Here is a 16,037-nt window from a genome sequence, read left to right as displayed (position 1 = left end):
ATTTCAGAACACAGGAGCAAAATTCTTCCTTGCCCACTGCTTAGACCACGTTGTGCCCCTCCTCAAGCCCCGTCTGTGCCTCTCTTATGCCTTTCCCATCAAATTTAATTTAATAAAATTAAAGTCTACGGATCAAAAAACAAGATAAGGGAGGCTGCTGATTGAGATTGAGTCGGTCAGATAGACAAAGGAAGCTTGAGGCAGAAGAGAGGAACAAAGAGGCATGCTTTTGTAGTAGAGGGAATCTTTTTCCACTGTGATCCAGCCAGGATTTGGAGCTAAAGGACAGTGACTGCAGGGGTCAGCCTTCATGTTTTGAAGGAGAAGCCATAAATTGCAGGAGGGGAACCCTTGACACCCTAGAGGACTCTGAAAAAATCCCAAAGAATGCTCAAGAGAGGTGAGGAAACTGAGGCAGGGAATGATGTATAGCTGTTTGATTGATTTTTGTGCTGTCTAAAGTAAAGAGTAATTATTTTGGATCCCTTTGCAAAGCCTGTGTCCATTTGCTTGAACTATCATTGGTCCCTGAAAAGGTAAAACGTAGCCCAGAGTATCTGCAAGTTTGGAGCTCCAGGAAAGTGATAGCTGATAGTTTCATGGCCTAGGCAGCTGGACCGGGGGGCCTCAACCATCAGAAGGGGGTGTTAGAAAGGGAATCTGAAACCTGCAAGTGTGCGTAGAAACCCAGAGACAGTGCCTGGACTCTGCTTAGACTCAGGAAAGCTTATAATATGCATGTTACATATCAGAGAAAAGAAGACTGAAGTATTACTTGCTAGATTTGGAGCCACAAATTTGTTTCCAAAGAAGATGTGTAAATGTCATTCAGGATATCAGACAGGAATCTCTTCTGCCCCACAAAAGCCTCACAAATATTTTCTCTCCACAATTTTGGAAAGAGAGTTGAAACTTAAATATTGAGTTGGTTCAAAGCAGAGGGAATGGAAAAATGGGACTTATGAAATAAACTTACCTTTAGAAATAAACATTTTAAATGGGTTCCTAGAGGTCATTACAACACAAAGATGTATACAGTAAAGCTTTTCTGTACTAATTCTATAAAGGAACAAAATCCAGGGCATCAATGGATGTCCATATATGTATGATATAAATATTTTACAATATTTTGACTCAAGTTGTGGATTTAGAGAATTATTACCCAAAACCTAACAGTGATTCACAAGATGACCACTTTTTCAACCTAACAGACAGTGCTTTCTCCTAAAAGTTAAAAAATCTATTCTACTCTTCCTGTGTACCACGGACCCTCGCTCTTCTCATTCTAAACGCTCCCTAAACAATTTTTTCTTTTGGCAAAGTCTATATCAGGGGTCGGCAACCTTTCAGGAGTGGTGTGCCGAGTCTTCATTTATTCACTCTAATTTAAATTTTCGCGTGCCAGTAATACATTTTAACCTTTTTAGAAGGTCTCTTTCTATAAGTCTATAATATATAACGAACCTATTGTTGTATGTAAAGTAAATAAGGTTTATAAAATGTTTAAGAAGCTTCATTTTAAATTAAATTAAAATGCAGAGCCCCTGGACCGGTGGCCAGGACCCAGGCAGTGTGAGTGCCACTGAAAATCAGCTCGCGTGCCGCCTTCGGCACTCGTACCATAGGTTGCCTACCCCTGGTCTATATATACAATGATCTCACCAACAGTGCCTTCTTTCTTGCAAACTGGTTTTCTACATAGCACATGTCTAAATCTGCTGGTAAGCTCTTGGAAGTTCCTGGTTTGGCTTTGTAATGCTCTATAAACATTCTAATAATAGGATACCTTTTAAAATATATTTTTGCCCTAAATGTTTTGCACCCTCACTCCGCCTCTGCTGAGGCTTCTATGTCATGAGACCTCATTGGAAAGTCAGAAAGCTTTACTCATAGACTCATAGACTTTAAGGTCAGAAGGGACCATTATGATCATCTGGTCTGACCCCCTGCATGCTGCAGGCCATAAAACCGTCCCTACCCCTTCCCTGGACTCTGCTGTTGAAGTCCCCAATCCTGTTTTAGGTGACTTCAATCGGCAGAAACCCTCCTGCTAGAGATCCCTGCCCCATGCTGCGGAGGAAGGCAAAAAACCTCCAGAGGCTCAGCCAATCTGCCCTGGAGGAAAATTCCTTCCCGACCCCAAATATGGCGATCAGTAAGACCCCGAGCATATAGGCAAGAGTCTCCAGCCTGACCCCTGTCAGCCATTATACAATTTGCCTACCATTGCTTGGTTTTCCTTGACTACTATGTTTTACCATTAAACCATTCCCTCCATAAATTTATCTAACTTAATCTTAAAACCAGACAGGTCCGTCGCCCCCACCGTTTCCCTCGGAAGGCCGTTCCAATATTTCACCCCTCTGACGGTCAGAAACCTTCGTCTAATTTAGTAGTACTCATCTTAGAAAAATAAGTAAAAATGTACTAAAGTTGTAGTTTCTGATTCTCAGAGCAACTTCAAAGTTTTGCTCTTATTCAGAACACCAGTGGGCACTCCATGACATTTTTATTTAACTTTCATTTTAGCATATTTTTAAAAATTCTTTTTTATTCTAGCTTTTACCTCGTAAAAACGTGTTCCTGAAATCTTAAACGCGAGATGATGAGCCAGGAAAAGTGCTCCAATCATCTGTAAATGTGCAGTATCAGTTACCTTGTGCTGAGGCATCTCTGAATCAGGTAACAGGGTCTTAAGACAAGTGGTCAGCAGGTCAACAGTTTTGGGGTTCAAATAAATTGTGCTTTGACAATCCAAAAAGCCTTGTGCTTTGGCAGTCCAGGAGTCTAATCTGTATTAAACAACTTACTGTCCATGCTTTCCTCTCTCTTCTTCAGCTCCTTGTATTTCAGATTTTTCTCCCCTACAAGAGACGTAACATTGATTTAACTTCAAAACATCAACTGCTCCGAACTCTACATTGTGTTTTTTATAGGTCTTTTTTTATTAACTCAATCCTGTAGCAGGTATAGGTAGGCAAAACTTCAATTATCTAAAACGTGAATTTGGCATACTTAAGCACAAAAAGATTGAACTGTATGTTATTTACATGTCTCACTATAATCATTGTCAATCAACAGCAAATTATACACATTTCAAAAAAAGGGTATCAGTATAACGATACGTCATCAGTGTAATTTTCAGGGTTTTTTTTAAATATACTTAGTGGGATAGAGGTCACGTGCCTCAGAATTTGACTGTGCCCCAAATATTTTTTTTAAATTGTATTAGTTGGCAGATTTTTTTTAAATTAAGGGCAAGTACATTTTAGAATATTAGTCTGTTTCACTTTCTAGTGTTGGAAAATCACATTTGTGCAATTGGGCCATGTCGACTGGCAAACTAAGTCATTCTGCAATTCTTTTTAAGATTTGGGAAGTGATGCCAGTTTCTCTGGCTTTCAAGCAGTCAAGATTACTTTGTGATGTGCTTTCTGGATATTAATAAGGTAGCAATCTCAATTAAATAAGATAAAACAAAAAATCCCACATCATCTATATTGTCATGCATTACGATGGTCTTAAATAACGAACTCATGGTTCTGCTTCATCCCTAATTTGGATTTCAACTGCGTTAGTCACAGGGAAGAAAATGAATATCTAGTAGAAAGCATAATATATACATTTAGCTTTCTACAGTGTAGCAATTTACTGGTGGTGGTTGGGAAAGCTATGTTAGGAAAGGATTAAGCTGAGAATTTGAATGCATAAGTTAGGAAATGTATCCTTCCTGACAACTTTGTGTACATTAATTAAACTTTATTTTTTTAAAATATTTTTAACACGCTCTAGACTATATAAATGTTTATTCAGAGCGTCAAATTCATTGTGTACACCTCTTATTTAAACCATTTAGATCAGATTGTAACTTTCACTGTTAACCTGTGCCGGGGTGCAAGAAAGCATGCCTTGCATTCACTACTCATATAGCAAGTAGCCACACGGGGGGAAAAGCAGCTTTTACGGGGCTGACTTCTCTTGCTCAAGTAGGCTGAGTAAACAAGCAATTAGTGGGGAGCTTTGGCTCCACACTCAATGTGCCAGCCACAATAGCTGTGCTGGCAATAATTCAAATAAATAATAATAATAACAGCAGAGTTTAGGGCTGGTGCAGATTACTCACCCTGCTGGAGGAAGGGGAAATTGGAGATCAGATTGTGATTCTGAATCACAGCCTAGTTACTAGTCTGCTCTTAAAGTAGTTCAGCTATGCGCTTCCCTTCATTCAGGGCTTGTGGCAAGCCATAATTTAGTCCAACGTGAACAGGGTTTAGGTACCACAATTCACTTCAGCATGGGAACAAAATGAAAAAAAAAAAAAGTGTTTAAAATAATGCTAAGGTAAGACCGTTAGAATGTTTTTAACAGTGACAGTATCAGTACATATACCATGATGGCCTTAGCTCAAGCCACCTTTGTACCTAAATACTGGGTTACAAGAAGTCTTCAATTAAGGAGTCTCAGAACGGGGGCAGACTCTTACTATGTATGCTGCAAAATTTCAAGAAGATGGCGCAAGTTCATCATGTTGTGGCAGCCTTAACTTAATAAGTGCCTGGTTTGAAATTCAGTCTTATCACTAATTTCAACATATGTCGGAGCATTTAAAAAGCACAGAAGGAAAGGAAAAGCTGGATATAGATTTAACTGAGCAAGCACATTTCCCCCCAAGTCTTTTACATCTACATCCTCTCTGCTTTCCTTTTTATCTAGTGCATATAAACAATACGCATAACCAGTGGCCTCTGAGGACAGTGATTTTGCTTGAGTTTCCTTGCAGCTGTGGCCTTGTTTCTTGCTGACTCTCCCTTTCATGATACGGGGTAAATTAGCAACATGAAGTCCATTCCACTTGCAAGAAGACTGCATCACTCTACATGGTTAGCATGTTAAGGCTCACTGTAAGCAATCTAAAAGGGTTTAAAGAATTATAGCACTAGTTTTAAAATGTCCATAGTGTATAAATAAGTTTAGCTCAAAAGTTTGAATTATTTTACCAATAACATACTTTAAACTTCAGTTGCAGACTACATTCCAGAAATCTGATTTATTAGGAGCTTGTGACTGGTCCCTTAAATGTCATTGCCAACTTACAAGTCACATATTGTAAGTGGACTTTTTTTTTTTAAACCTATATTATTTTAGATGATTAAAAGTAAAAATTTTAAAAATCCTAATTACTTGCTTTTCTGCTTGGACAATAAAAATCAATGAAGTCAGTTTTACTTTTGTTTATAACAGTCACTTTTACTTTCATGTTTTTAGCCGTGAAATATTTGGATTTCAAATGCTGCAAAGGAATTTTTAGATGTATAAAATCAACTGTTTTCACTTGACATTTTCATTTTTTGAAATGTTGCTATTGAACTGAGGTGTTATAAAAAGCTTATTTATATAAAATTTAAATTTGGGGCCAAATATAAGTTAACATAGTCCCAGTTGCACTGATAGTTTGCGTACTGAGCGCCAATAACAGAAGTACATTGAAAAAATTACATCCTAACCATTAATAATATTAGTGGCTCTAATTTCTTCCTATTGTGTTTGAATCAGTTTGCCAAGTGCTCTAATTCACTACTGAGCAATTCTCCCATAAACTTGACCACCTCTGGACAGCACTGCTTTACTTTTCAAATCCATTGTAGGTTCCACTAAAAACCTCTAATCAGAGGCTTTTGCAAGAAGCACCTTGGCTCTCGACATTCACACAAGAAATGGGCAGAAGAAGTCAGCAGCAGTCCAGAGCACAATGAGAGAGAATGGCTATTTCAGCTACTGTTTCGGAAATTTCTTTTTATGCTATCCAGCTGCTGTTCCTGTTAACAATAATTAGAAAGTTGGCACTGATTCACCAAAGAATTTAAGCACATGTGTAAATTCATGTGTATTCAGCAAAGCACATATGCACGTGCTTAACTTCAAGTGCTATAAGCCTCTAGTCTACCTTGTAAAAGTGTGGGTGACAAAAGTTTCAAATGAGTACAACTTATGGACAAGGACCAGGTTAAGCACAGTTTGTGAGGACAAGTTATGTAATCATTACTTTCCCAGTCAAAAATACAGTAGTCATGCAGTGATGTTTTAAACAGATAAAAAGCTGATGAAGGAAAAATATGGTAAATAAATTTCATGGGGCAGATTCTCAGCTGGTGTAAACTGTTGTCTGTCCATGGAGCTATGACAATTTAGATCAGGTGGGCTCTGTCCCCACAGTGCACCAACAAGGTCAGTGCCCAATACATTCCTATGCAATATAGATTATAGGAAACATTATTGGCTATCAGATAAATATATAAGGTAGTCTCATTCAGCATGTAATACTTATCTTCTACTGACCATTCCAGGTATCAAGGTGTCAGCCGTTCTACTAAATGTACTTCATACACTTCTTTTAAACAAAGGCCTTTAGAAGACAAATGATGGCAGCAGAGCAAGTGCAATGGAGGACCAGCAACTAAAGGACTGGTTGCTATGCAGTTGTTGCTAAACTATAAACTAAGAAGCAATTCACTCCTTACCTTCTATACTCATCCAAGGATACAAAGATAACAGTGTTGGAAACCAAATGAAAAGAAAAATAAAAGCAAAATAGTAAAGCTCTTACTGCTATCTGGAAAAGGGAAATTAATAATAAATAAATGTTTTCAATAACAAGCTATTTCTCTGGGAAACAATGAAAATGCTACATTTCAGTAACAGGAAATGAAATGTCATACAAGAGATCGAAAAGAGAAACAACAAATATTATGCAATTGTTTAAGCTAAGCTCAATCACAGTATAATTATTGTCGTTTCGAAGAAAGTAGAGGTCAGATTGTGTGCTGAGCCTCCTCTCAAGAGGAAAAAATACTCAGGAGAGTTGAAAATATATTATATTTATTTACACACACATTTTAATTTAAAGGTCTCATAGGAAACAAAATAACTTCTGTTACAGAGACTCCTGCAGCAGCATCGTAATAATGCAGCTCCCAGTCAAAGTAAGAGCCACCAGAATTAGAACAAGGCTTTCCCTGGGCTGAGTTTCCAGGGTGAACAGAATTGGGCATCTGCCTAAACTAAGCTTCCCCAGCTGGACTAAGCTACACAAGCCTTGATTAGACTCCTAGGCTAAACTGAATCTCTCATAATTGGAACAGGCCTCTGCCCAAGCCAGGCTCTCAAGCCAATTTCAGTCCTACACTAAGTCTTCCAATGCCGGAGTACGACTCGTTCTAAATCAGGCTAGAAAGACCCTTTTTAAACTGGGGTGAGTTTAGTAACTCATTAAGCCCACTAGCACTAAGCTCCAGTCAATAAGCAATCACTCAAAGATGGACCACTGTTAGCTCAAAGTCAAACTGCCTCCAGTTGCTATGGAACAGGGAATGAGCTACTGTGTAGACTGTCAGGGACAGAAAATGTATGATCTGACATACTTGATCAAAGCATTGGTCAATCAAGTTGTTATTCTGCTATTTGGCCAGGGCTAAAACATCTGACGCTTCAAAGGAAGAATTCAGCTCCATTTTCATGTTTCACATTACACACTGTTCATTACAAGCAATAAACATTCCAAAATCCAAATTAACTGACAATATTTCGGAGATCAAAGACAACAAAAAAATACAGTATTTTGTTTTTCTGGTGATATACTACTTTTACAGTGGTGCCAGTAATAAAGGCTTGCTTTTTCTCAAGAAGCCATGCAGACATGATTGGGGCAACACAGAAGAAACAGACAGGTACACTAAGTGCTATTTTTATACAGTTATTTTACTGACCAGAACCACACTTCCGGCCTCAAGCCAATTTAAGGAACTCACCATTTTGAATATCTACAAACTGGAGTTTGTGCCCTTCCAGATCAGGCTACGCAAATGCAGATGCAAATCAGAGTTTTAGGGCACCCCAAATTGCAAACCACATGCAAACTTAAAGACAACTTTTGTAAATTTGGCTCTTTAGATTCTATTTTGAATTTGGTGCTATTACCTTGATGCTCCTCCAGATCCATGTCAAGTCGTCGAATGACATCATTAAAATGGTTGATTTTTTCTTTTATTTCTGTCAGCCTAATAATAAATAATACAATTTGTAGCTAAAACTGCGCTATTAAATGGTTAGCTTTTAAGAGGCACTATGAAGGATCAGAATACAAATAGTAAACAGACTGTATTGGTCATTGTCATTATAACAAGCATTTGTATGGCACCCCTCACCATGGTCTCTCAATGTACTAAACACATTGTTTCTGCCTCATTTTGGACTAAAAACCTTTTGTCTTTGTGAAACAAACAGAATCACTACAATTATTCAGTTCTTATTCAGTTTGTGTTACTATATGGGTCCCTCTGTTGGTTGTTACACAGCTTTACAGAGAGACAACAAATGGCATAACGCAGCAGGAAATAGTGATTTTTATTTAAATAAAATTCTCTGTATAACTATTAATTAAGAAATGTAAAACACTGCAGACTATAATCAAATGGATTAAGTAATTACATTACATTCAGAAATTCTTCTGTAAATCTTCAGCTATAATTCTTTATCAATTATAATTTTTTTTAGTTACCAAGAATTCTGTTTAAGCAACTTACTAGCCAATCAAATGTTGGTTACCCGGTTTAAAAAGAAATCCACAAAATGCCTGTGACTGTGAATATTTAAATAAAATTGTATACCATAGTTTCTAGGAGATTTAAAGAAAAAAAGCTTACTAACCTCTCTAACTGTTGTTCTTTGAGATGTGTTGCACATGTCCTTTCCTCTCTTGGTGTGTGTGTACCCCACGCCGAGTCTCCAGAAACTTGTTCCCTCAGTGGTACCTGCCGGAATGGCTTGAGCACCCTCTGCTGATGGGCCCAGCTGACCTTGAGCCCCTCAGTTCCTTCCTTCCAGAAACTCCAATGCAGAGTGGTAGAAGGGTGGGTCGTGGAAAGGACACGTGCAACACATCTTGAAGAACAATAGCTATGAAAAGTTAGTAACCATTTCTTCTTCAAGTGACTGCACATGTGCATTCTGCTCTTGGTGATTCCCACGCAGTTAAATAGGCAGACGGATCAGAGTTTATGTATGCACAGACAATACAAAGCGACCAAATCTGGCATCATCTTTTGAATACTGAGTGATGGTAGAGAAGGGGAGAAGAAAGTGTGTACCAATGACCAGATTGGTGCTATGCAAATGTCCAGGATAGGCATCTGCAACAGGAATGCTGTTGAGGATATTTGCAATCTTGTAGAGTGGGCAGTCAGCTTGTCTGGAGGAGAGATGCCTGCCAGATCATAACATGTGCAGATACAAGAAGTCATGCAAGATGAAATTCTCTGAGCGGAGATCGAAAGACCTTTCATTCTGTCCGCTATGGCCACGAACAGTTAGGTTGATTGCCAGAATGGTTTGGTCCTATGTAGAATGCCAGTGCTTGTCTAATGTCTAATGTGTGTAGCCATTGCTCATCCCTATTTGCATGTGGTTCGCAGTAAAATGCAGGCAAATAAATTGACTGATATGAAAATTTGAAACTACGTTAGACAAAAACCTTAGATGAAGGCGTAAGTACACCTTATCTTTAAAGAAGACTGTGTATGGTGGTTTGGATGTGAGGGTGCATAGTTTGGAGACCCCTCTGGCAGAAGTGATAGCAATTCGGAAGATCACCTTCCAGGAAAGGAGTAGTATAAGCAGCACATATAACCTCTAGGAAGAGGCTCAATGGCGGTCTCATGAATTTAGCCAAAACTAAGTTCACTTCCCAAGGGGAAATTGGCTCCCTTAGTTGAGAGTACAATCTTTCCAAGCCTTTAAGGAATCTAACTGTCATGTCATTAGAAAAAAAACAGAACAGTTATCTATGTGAGGGTGGAAAGCTGATACTGCTGCCAGGTGAACACAGGAAATCGCTAAGCCTTGCTGTTTCAGGTGCAGAAGATAGGCAAGTATTGGATGGATGGATGAATGAATCGGTGAAACTCTGGTTTGACAAGCCCAGATAGAGAAAAATCCATTTTGACAAACAAGTGGCTCTGGTGGAGAGCTTTCTGCTACCTGGCGAACTTGCTGCAAGCAAGCCTGCTCTTTGGGATTTAACCATGGAGCTTTCAAGGCTTCACAGGTTTGGGAGAAGCAGCCAACTGGGTGTAACGGGAGCGAGATTGGAGGTCCAGTAGAGTGGAGAACCAGGGTTGGTGGGGCCATGCTGGGGCTATTAATATAACCCAGGTGTGACTCTGCTTGCTCTTTAGTGGCACTCTGCATAGGAGTGGGACTGGGGGAAAAGCATAAGAAAGCTTTCCTATCCAGGATAGCAGGAAGATGTCTGTGATGGAACCTGGACTGTGGCTTTGTAGAGTGCAGAATTGGTGACATTTTCTGTTGTTTGCAAATAGGTCTATTTGGGGAGTCCCCTACTACTGGAAAATGCCTCTGGCTACGTCGAGTGAAGAGACCATTCATGGTGACTGGAGAAAGACTTGCTCAGGAGATCTTTTAGCTTATTCTACACCCCTGGAAGACAGGTGGCCTTGAAGTTGATTGGATGGGCTATGCAAAATATCCATAGGTGAACTGCTTCCTGACATAGGAGGGACAAATGAGCACCTCCCTATCTGTTCAGGTAAAACATTGCTGCAATGTTGTCCGGAAGGACAAGCAGGTTTCTTCCCCTGATATGAGGTAGGAAAGCCTGACAGGCAAGACGAATTGCCCTGATCTCGCTGACATTTATATGAAGAGCGAGCTCTATCAAGGACCAAAGACCCTGAGTTCAGAGCTCCAGGTGAGCTCCCCATCCTAGAGCCATCCTAGATCCTGAGACCAGAGTCATTGATAGTTGAGGGCGCAGGAAGCATCCACGCAAATGTTGATAGGAGTCAACCACCAATTCAACAAAATTAGAACCTGTGAAGGTACCATGAGCACAGTGTCCAAATGCAGATGGTTTGGCAAGTACACTGGGGCCAGCCATGTTTGAAGGGATTTGAAGTGCAGCCTGGCATGTTGTACTACATATGTGCATCAGGCCATGTGCTCTAGGAGTCTCATACAGTTTTGGACTGTTGTAATTGGATGAATCTTGAGTACTGCCACGAGAGATCAAATAGATTGGATTCTCGACTCTGGGAGGACAGCTCTGGCCTGGGTAGAGTCCAACAAAGCCCCCATAAACCCTATCCTCTGATTCGTCTGCATTGATCAGTAGTCCTAAGGCCTTGAAGGCTGACTGAATAAGATGAACGCTGGATATAACCAGCAGTACAAGTAGGCTGTTATGCTCCGGTATGCCATACTAGCAAGCTATTTATAGCTGGTACAGCGTACCGGAAAGACACAGAAGCAGGAGGGCTGGGGGTTCTGCTCCTTTCCTAGGGTGACCAGATAGCAAGTGTGAAAAATCGGGACAGGTGGTGGGGGGTAATAGGCCTCTATATAAGAAAAAGCCCCAAATATCGGGACTGTCCCTGTAAAATCGGGACATCTGGTCACCCTATCCTTTCCCCACTGGGAGAGGCAGCGGGGAAAGGAGCAGACTGCTGACAGCTCCACCGGCGGCTGTACCACCCCTAACCCTGCCCCCCAGCCCAGTCTCCAGCAGGGCTGTTGCTGTAGTACAAGGAAGGATGGAGACAGCTCCATGCCTGGAAGGGCAGGGGGCGGGGCTGGGAGTTCTGCTCCTTTCCCTGCTGGGAGACGCAGCAGCAGGGAAAGAAGCAGAATGCCGGCAGCTCCTCCGGTGGCTGTACCGCCGGCCCCCAGCCTTGCCCCTGCCAGCCCTGTCTCCGGCGCATCAGGAGGAGGATAGAGCTGCCCGCCCCCCCTGCCCCGGGAAACATGGGATAGATGTGGGGAGGGGACGCGGAGAGCGTGGGGACCCCAGGAGTGGTGAAGATTCACATGGAGGGTCACATGGAGGGTCACATGACCCCCTTAGCTAGTGGGGGCCCCCCCACACTGGTAAGACATGGATTTTACTTGCACCACTGGATATCACCTAAGCTTGGGACTGGCCCTTGATTAGCCAGTCATCCAGGTAAGGGTAGACCTGTACTCCTAATCTTCTGAGGAACGCTGCTACCACAGCCAGACACCCAAGTAGCTGCAGATAGAAGCACCATGAACTGGTAATATGAGTACTCCATTACGAGTCTGAGAAACTTTCTGTGCCCTTGGTATATCGACACATGAAAGTAGGCATCTCTTAAATCGAGGGTAGCATATCAGTCTCTTGGATCCAGAGAGGGAATTATAGATGCCAGGGTGACCATTCAAAACGTAACCTTCTTGAGATAGTTATTGAGCTGATGCAGGCCTAAAATAGGCCTGAGATTTCCCCTGGCTTTCAGGATTAGAAAATAATGGGAGTAGAAATCTTTCCTTCTTAAATTCTGTGGAACTTCCTTTATGGCTCCTACCTGAAGAAGAGATTGAACCTCCTGGACCAGAAGTTCTTTGTGAGAGGAGTCCCTGCAGAGGGATGGAGAGTGAAGGTGGGAAGGAAATACATTGGAAGATATATCCCACCTCTACAGTGCTCAGCACCCACAGGTCATAGTGCTATGAGACCAAGAGCTGATGAAATGGGCAATGCAGTTTGCAAACAAATGAAAAATTGTGTCTGGCATCCTGGGAACTGGTACGATGTCTTCGAGCTTCCCATCAAAATTCCTGCTTACAACTCCCTGGATGTCTAGCTGGGACTGGCATTGAAGCGGAGGTAGAAAGAGGAGGTGGTCTACACCTATAGCCTTTAGTCTTCAGTCTCTGCAGGTCCTGTTGGACAGCCGAAGCAGAATATTGGAGGGGCTGCTGAGGCATGAAGTGCTTCCTGAAAAGGGCTAGGGTGTACAACCTCAGGGACTTTAATGTTGCCCTCAAGTCTTTTTACCCACGGGCTTAGTGTGTCTGCTCCTAAAAGAGCAAGGATCCTTCAAAGGGAAGTTCCTGCACAATCTGTTAGACCTCCTGTGGGAGCCCAGAGGACTGCTATCAGGAGCTCCTATGCACGTTTGCGGCTGCCAGGGACCTCCTGACCTTGTTGGTGCCAGTATCGCTGACACTGCAAGAGTCGATGTTGTTGGTGCCAGCAGACATGGTGCCATCTTCTGTGGTACCAAAGCAGAGGAGCCTACAAGTCAGTGGTCCTGACTTCTTGTTCAGCCAATCGCTAAGACAGACAAGTGTGTCTACATTTGCAGGCGATAATGCTGCCCAGTGCCTATTAATCGTGATTATTTTTTTTAATCTCTTGACAGCCCTACTTTAAACAGTTTACCTACTGCATAAATATGGATTAGACAATATTTAACTTGTGTTGTAGGGCTTAATTGTATCAATAAATATTTGTATTCAAACAAGTTATGATATCAGTTTTAAATTATGGAAGCAAGCATATAAATTATTTTTTTAGTCTCATAGACATTTGATTTATACAGCACATATCAACACAGCAGCAAGCCAGTCAAATGTCTTAAACTTTGGGAAAACTTTTAAAAATAATTTTAAACAATTTTTAAACGGTCTCCAGGTTGAGATTGCTAGCTAAATTTAAACTCAGACTTTTTTTAAAAACAGCTGAGTTTCTAAAGTAAACACCAAGAGATCCTCAAATACAGTAGTTTTAGTGAGTATAAGCATAATACGTATAGAATGCTTTAGTAACTTAATTTAATTAAAATTTACTGTAGATTATTAATAACAACAGCTACAAGCAACACTTATCTATTACTTTTTAAATATTAACTAATTCTCACAGCAGGATAACAAACAGGATAAATGACTTGCTCAACTTCACAGAGGAAGTTTGTGTGAGAACAAAAAGTAACGCTTGGCTCCTAATCCTGTGATCAGACACTTCTCTTATAACGTGCGGACCCACTGGCAGGAGCGGGGCTTATAAGAGCAATATAACATAAGTACTCACTGTCTTTCCATACTTGCTATTTCCTGATTATCTTCTTTAACCTATAAAAAATGAACAACAAATGTTTCAATATGGGGAATAAATTCAAAGACAAAAAAGAGAGAGACAATCTAAAAGATGCACAAAACCAAATGATTAACTCAGTTATGAAGGCTCAGCCTGCCAAAGATCTGCTTGGAAATCATTTTCCTACAATGGTTGCTTTGCTGAATAAAAGATGCAATATTATCATTTAGTGGTGTCATCATTTCAGCTACCTCCCCGTGCTTCTCTTCTTTCCCAATTTTAAACTTTAATGCTCTGCAACACTTACTCACATGAATACTTCTTACGCATGCAAACAGTTTCATTTAAATTAATCAGACTACTTATGTTAGTAGGAATTACTCACACCAGAAAAGGCTGCAAGACCGGGTCCTTAATGAATAAGACAGCTCATCTTTCCCAAACTTTTTAGTCTTGAGTTAGAAAGATGTTAAAGAAAATGAATCCAATTTTTCCACCCGAGTGCTCTCTTTCCATCCTGAAAACCTGGTGTGAAAGTGACTGGAACAGGAGCTGCCTCTGACAGTTTTACATTAGCTGAGAGCTCCACCCCACCAGATAATTCTTAATCCAGGTTCCAGCCCCTTTGTGTTGCTCAAAGAGCAAAAAGGGCCAGAATCATGGCAGAGAATCCAGCCCAGTATTTTAACATTTTCATTCTTTAAAAAACACTGAATTAAAAAAGCCTTGTAAACAAAAGATGTAATAATCATTTTGTTTTCCTGCCTGTTTCAGTAATCTCTCTCTTTCTTCCTGTGGAGATCCCATACTCCTGTCCTCAGCGATCATTTGATCCCGATGTTCCTCGAGCCCATGAAGTTTTTCATACAGCTGCACTGCCTCTTGTTTTACCTGGGAATGTGCTATTTCCTGAATATAACAAACAAACAAACACACAAACACACACTTACTGGTTAGACGCATTTCTAGTAGGTAAGGAATTGTTGCAGTGCTTGTATTTTTATTTAGCAAAGTTCACATATTTAATAAAACAAGTTTATTTGGCAACTGTACAGTGAAGTCTGTACAAAGGACCACCCATATAATCTGGCTGTCTAGGATCTTGCCCTTAAGCACAGTTTCTGAGCATCTCAGTGCTATCTGGGTGCTTTATTAGGCTATGTCTTGCTATGAGGGTCTACCCAAACGGAGCTCCGAATTTACCAAGTACATTTCTGCTCCTTCTTTGCTGGAAGATAATCTCTGTTAAGGAACTTTTATGGGGGAAGGGGCAGAAAGGCCTTGCATGGCCAAGACATTTTCACTATGATATCAAGGCACATGCACACATCAAAAGATCTAATATTTGAAGGGGTTGTCAAAATATCTATGCCACTGACCTGTGAAAGTAAGAGAAGAGGAAATTACTTCACTGTAACTGTTGTTTTCTGAGGATATACACTACATCTTATCCACACTTTTGGGCGCATGTTCCTCTGTGATACCATTGCAGGCAATCTTCAACTTCAGTGGATTAAACCTATTGGTTTGTATGTGTGTAGCACAACCCCTGCTATGGAATTTAGGCCAGTTCTTTCAAAGTGGGAGATGAAGTCACTCACGTACATATTAAAGAAGACTGAGTCGTACGGAGAAATTGCAAACCTCTCAACTGTCCGGGGAGAAGAGTTTGTGAGTGATCTGATGTATATATTCAGAGAAAAATTAAAAGTAATTCTCTGATTTCTAATGTCACAAAAGAATACATCTGACACTGTTAAGGGTAACTGAAAAATAGAGTTTAGAAAGGAAACTTCACCATAGCTATATGAGTTTGCTATCCTGAATGCTAGAGTGGTAAAATATGTTCTATTTTCTTTCTGAGGAGCAAATCCAAGGCAGTGGAAAACATGGAGGAAAGCCACAGGCCTACTACACACTTAAGTGACAGCACAGTATATATTCACCAGGGGCAAAATTTAGCTCAGGCTAGGGAGTACAAGCAAGTCCCTGCATGCTACTTAAGCACTATGTTGCTTCTGCAAGGATGGGAGTGGGAGAAATTACCATGCAAGATGACCTTCAGTGGAGCACCGATACTAGATCAAAATAAGTGACTGTGGAGGGGACCACTGATTTGGGCTCATAC

General features: G+C 40.7%; 1 protein-coding gene across 4 annotated transcripts in view; it reads right to left on the bottom strand.

The window, feature by feature from the left end:
* IFT74 (intraflagellar transport 74) overlaps positions 1-16,037 on the bottom strand; it is a 61,824-nt gene that overhangs the window by 17,180 nt on the left and 28,607 nt on the right. For 3 of the 4 annotated variants that reach the window (XM_034774019.1, XM_034774020.1, XM_034774021.1), the window contains exons 11-15: positions 14,675-14,818; positions 13,904-13,944; positions 7,975-8,054; positions 6,519-6,521; positions 2,811-2,864 (exon numbers count right to left, since the gene is read on the bottom strand). In XM_034774019.1, coding sequence (XP_034629910.1) covers positions 2,811-2,864; positions 6,519-6,521; positions 7,975-8,054; positions 13,904-13,944; positions 14,675-14,818 — 322 coding nt within the window. The remainder of the gene's footprint in view (positions 1-2,810; positions 2,865-6,518; positions 6,522-7,974; positions 8,055-13,903; positions 13,945-14,674; positions 14,819-16,037) is intronic. The other variant, XM_034774022.1, reaches the window with a different exon arrangement.

The sequence above is a fragment of the Trachemys scripta genome, chromosome 6, assembly GCF_013100865.1.
Source record: "Trachemys scripta elegans isolate TJP31775 chromosome 6, CAS_Tse_1.0, whole genome shotgun sequence".
NCBI classification, from domain to species: Eukaryota; Metazoa; Chordata; order Testudines; family Emydidae; genus Trachemys; species Trachemys scripta.
Note: the sequence above shows the minus strand (reverse complement) of the source record. Positions and strands in the feature narration are given on the sequence as shown.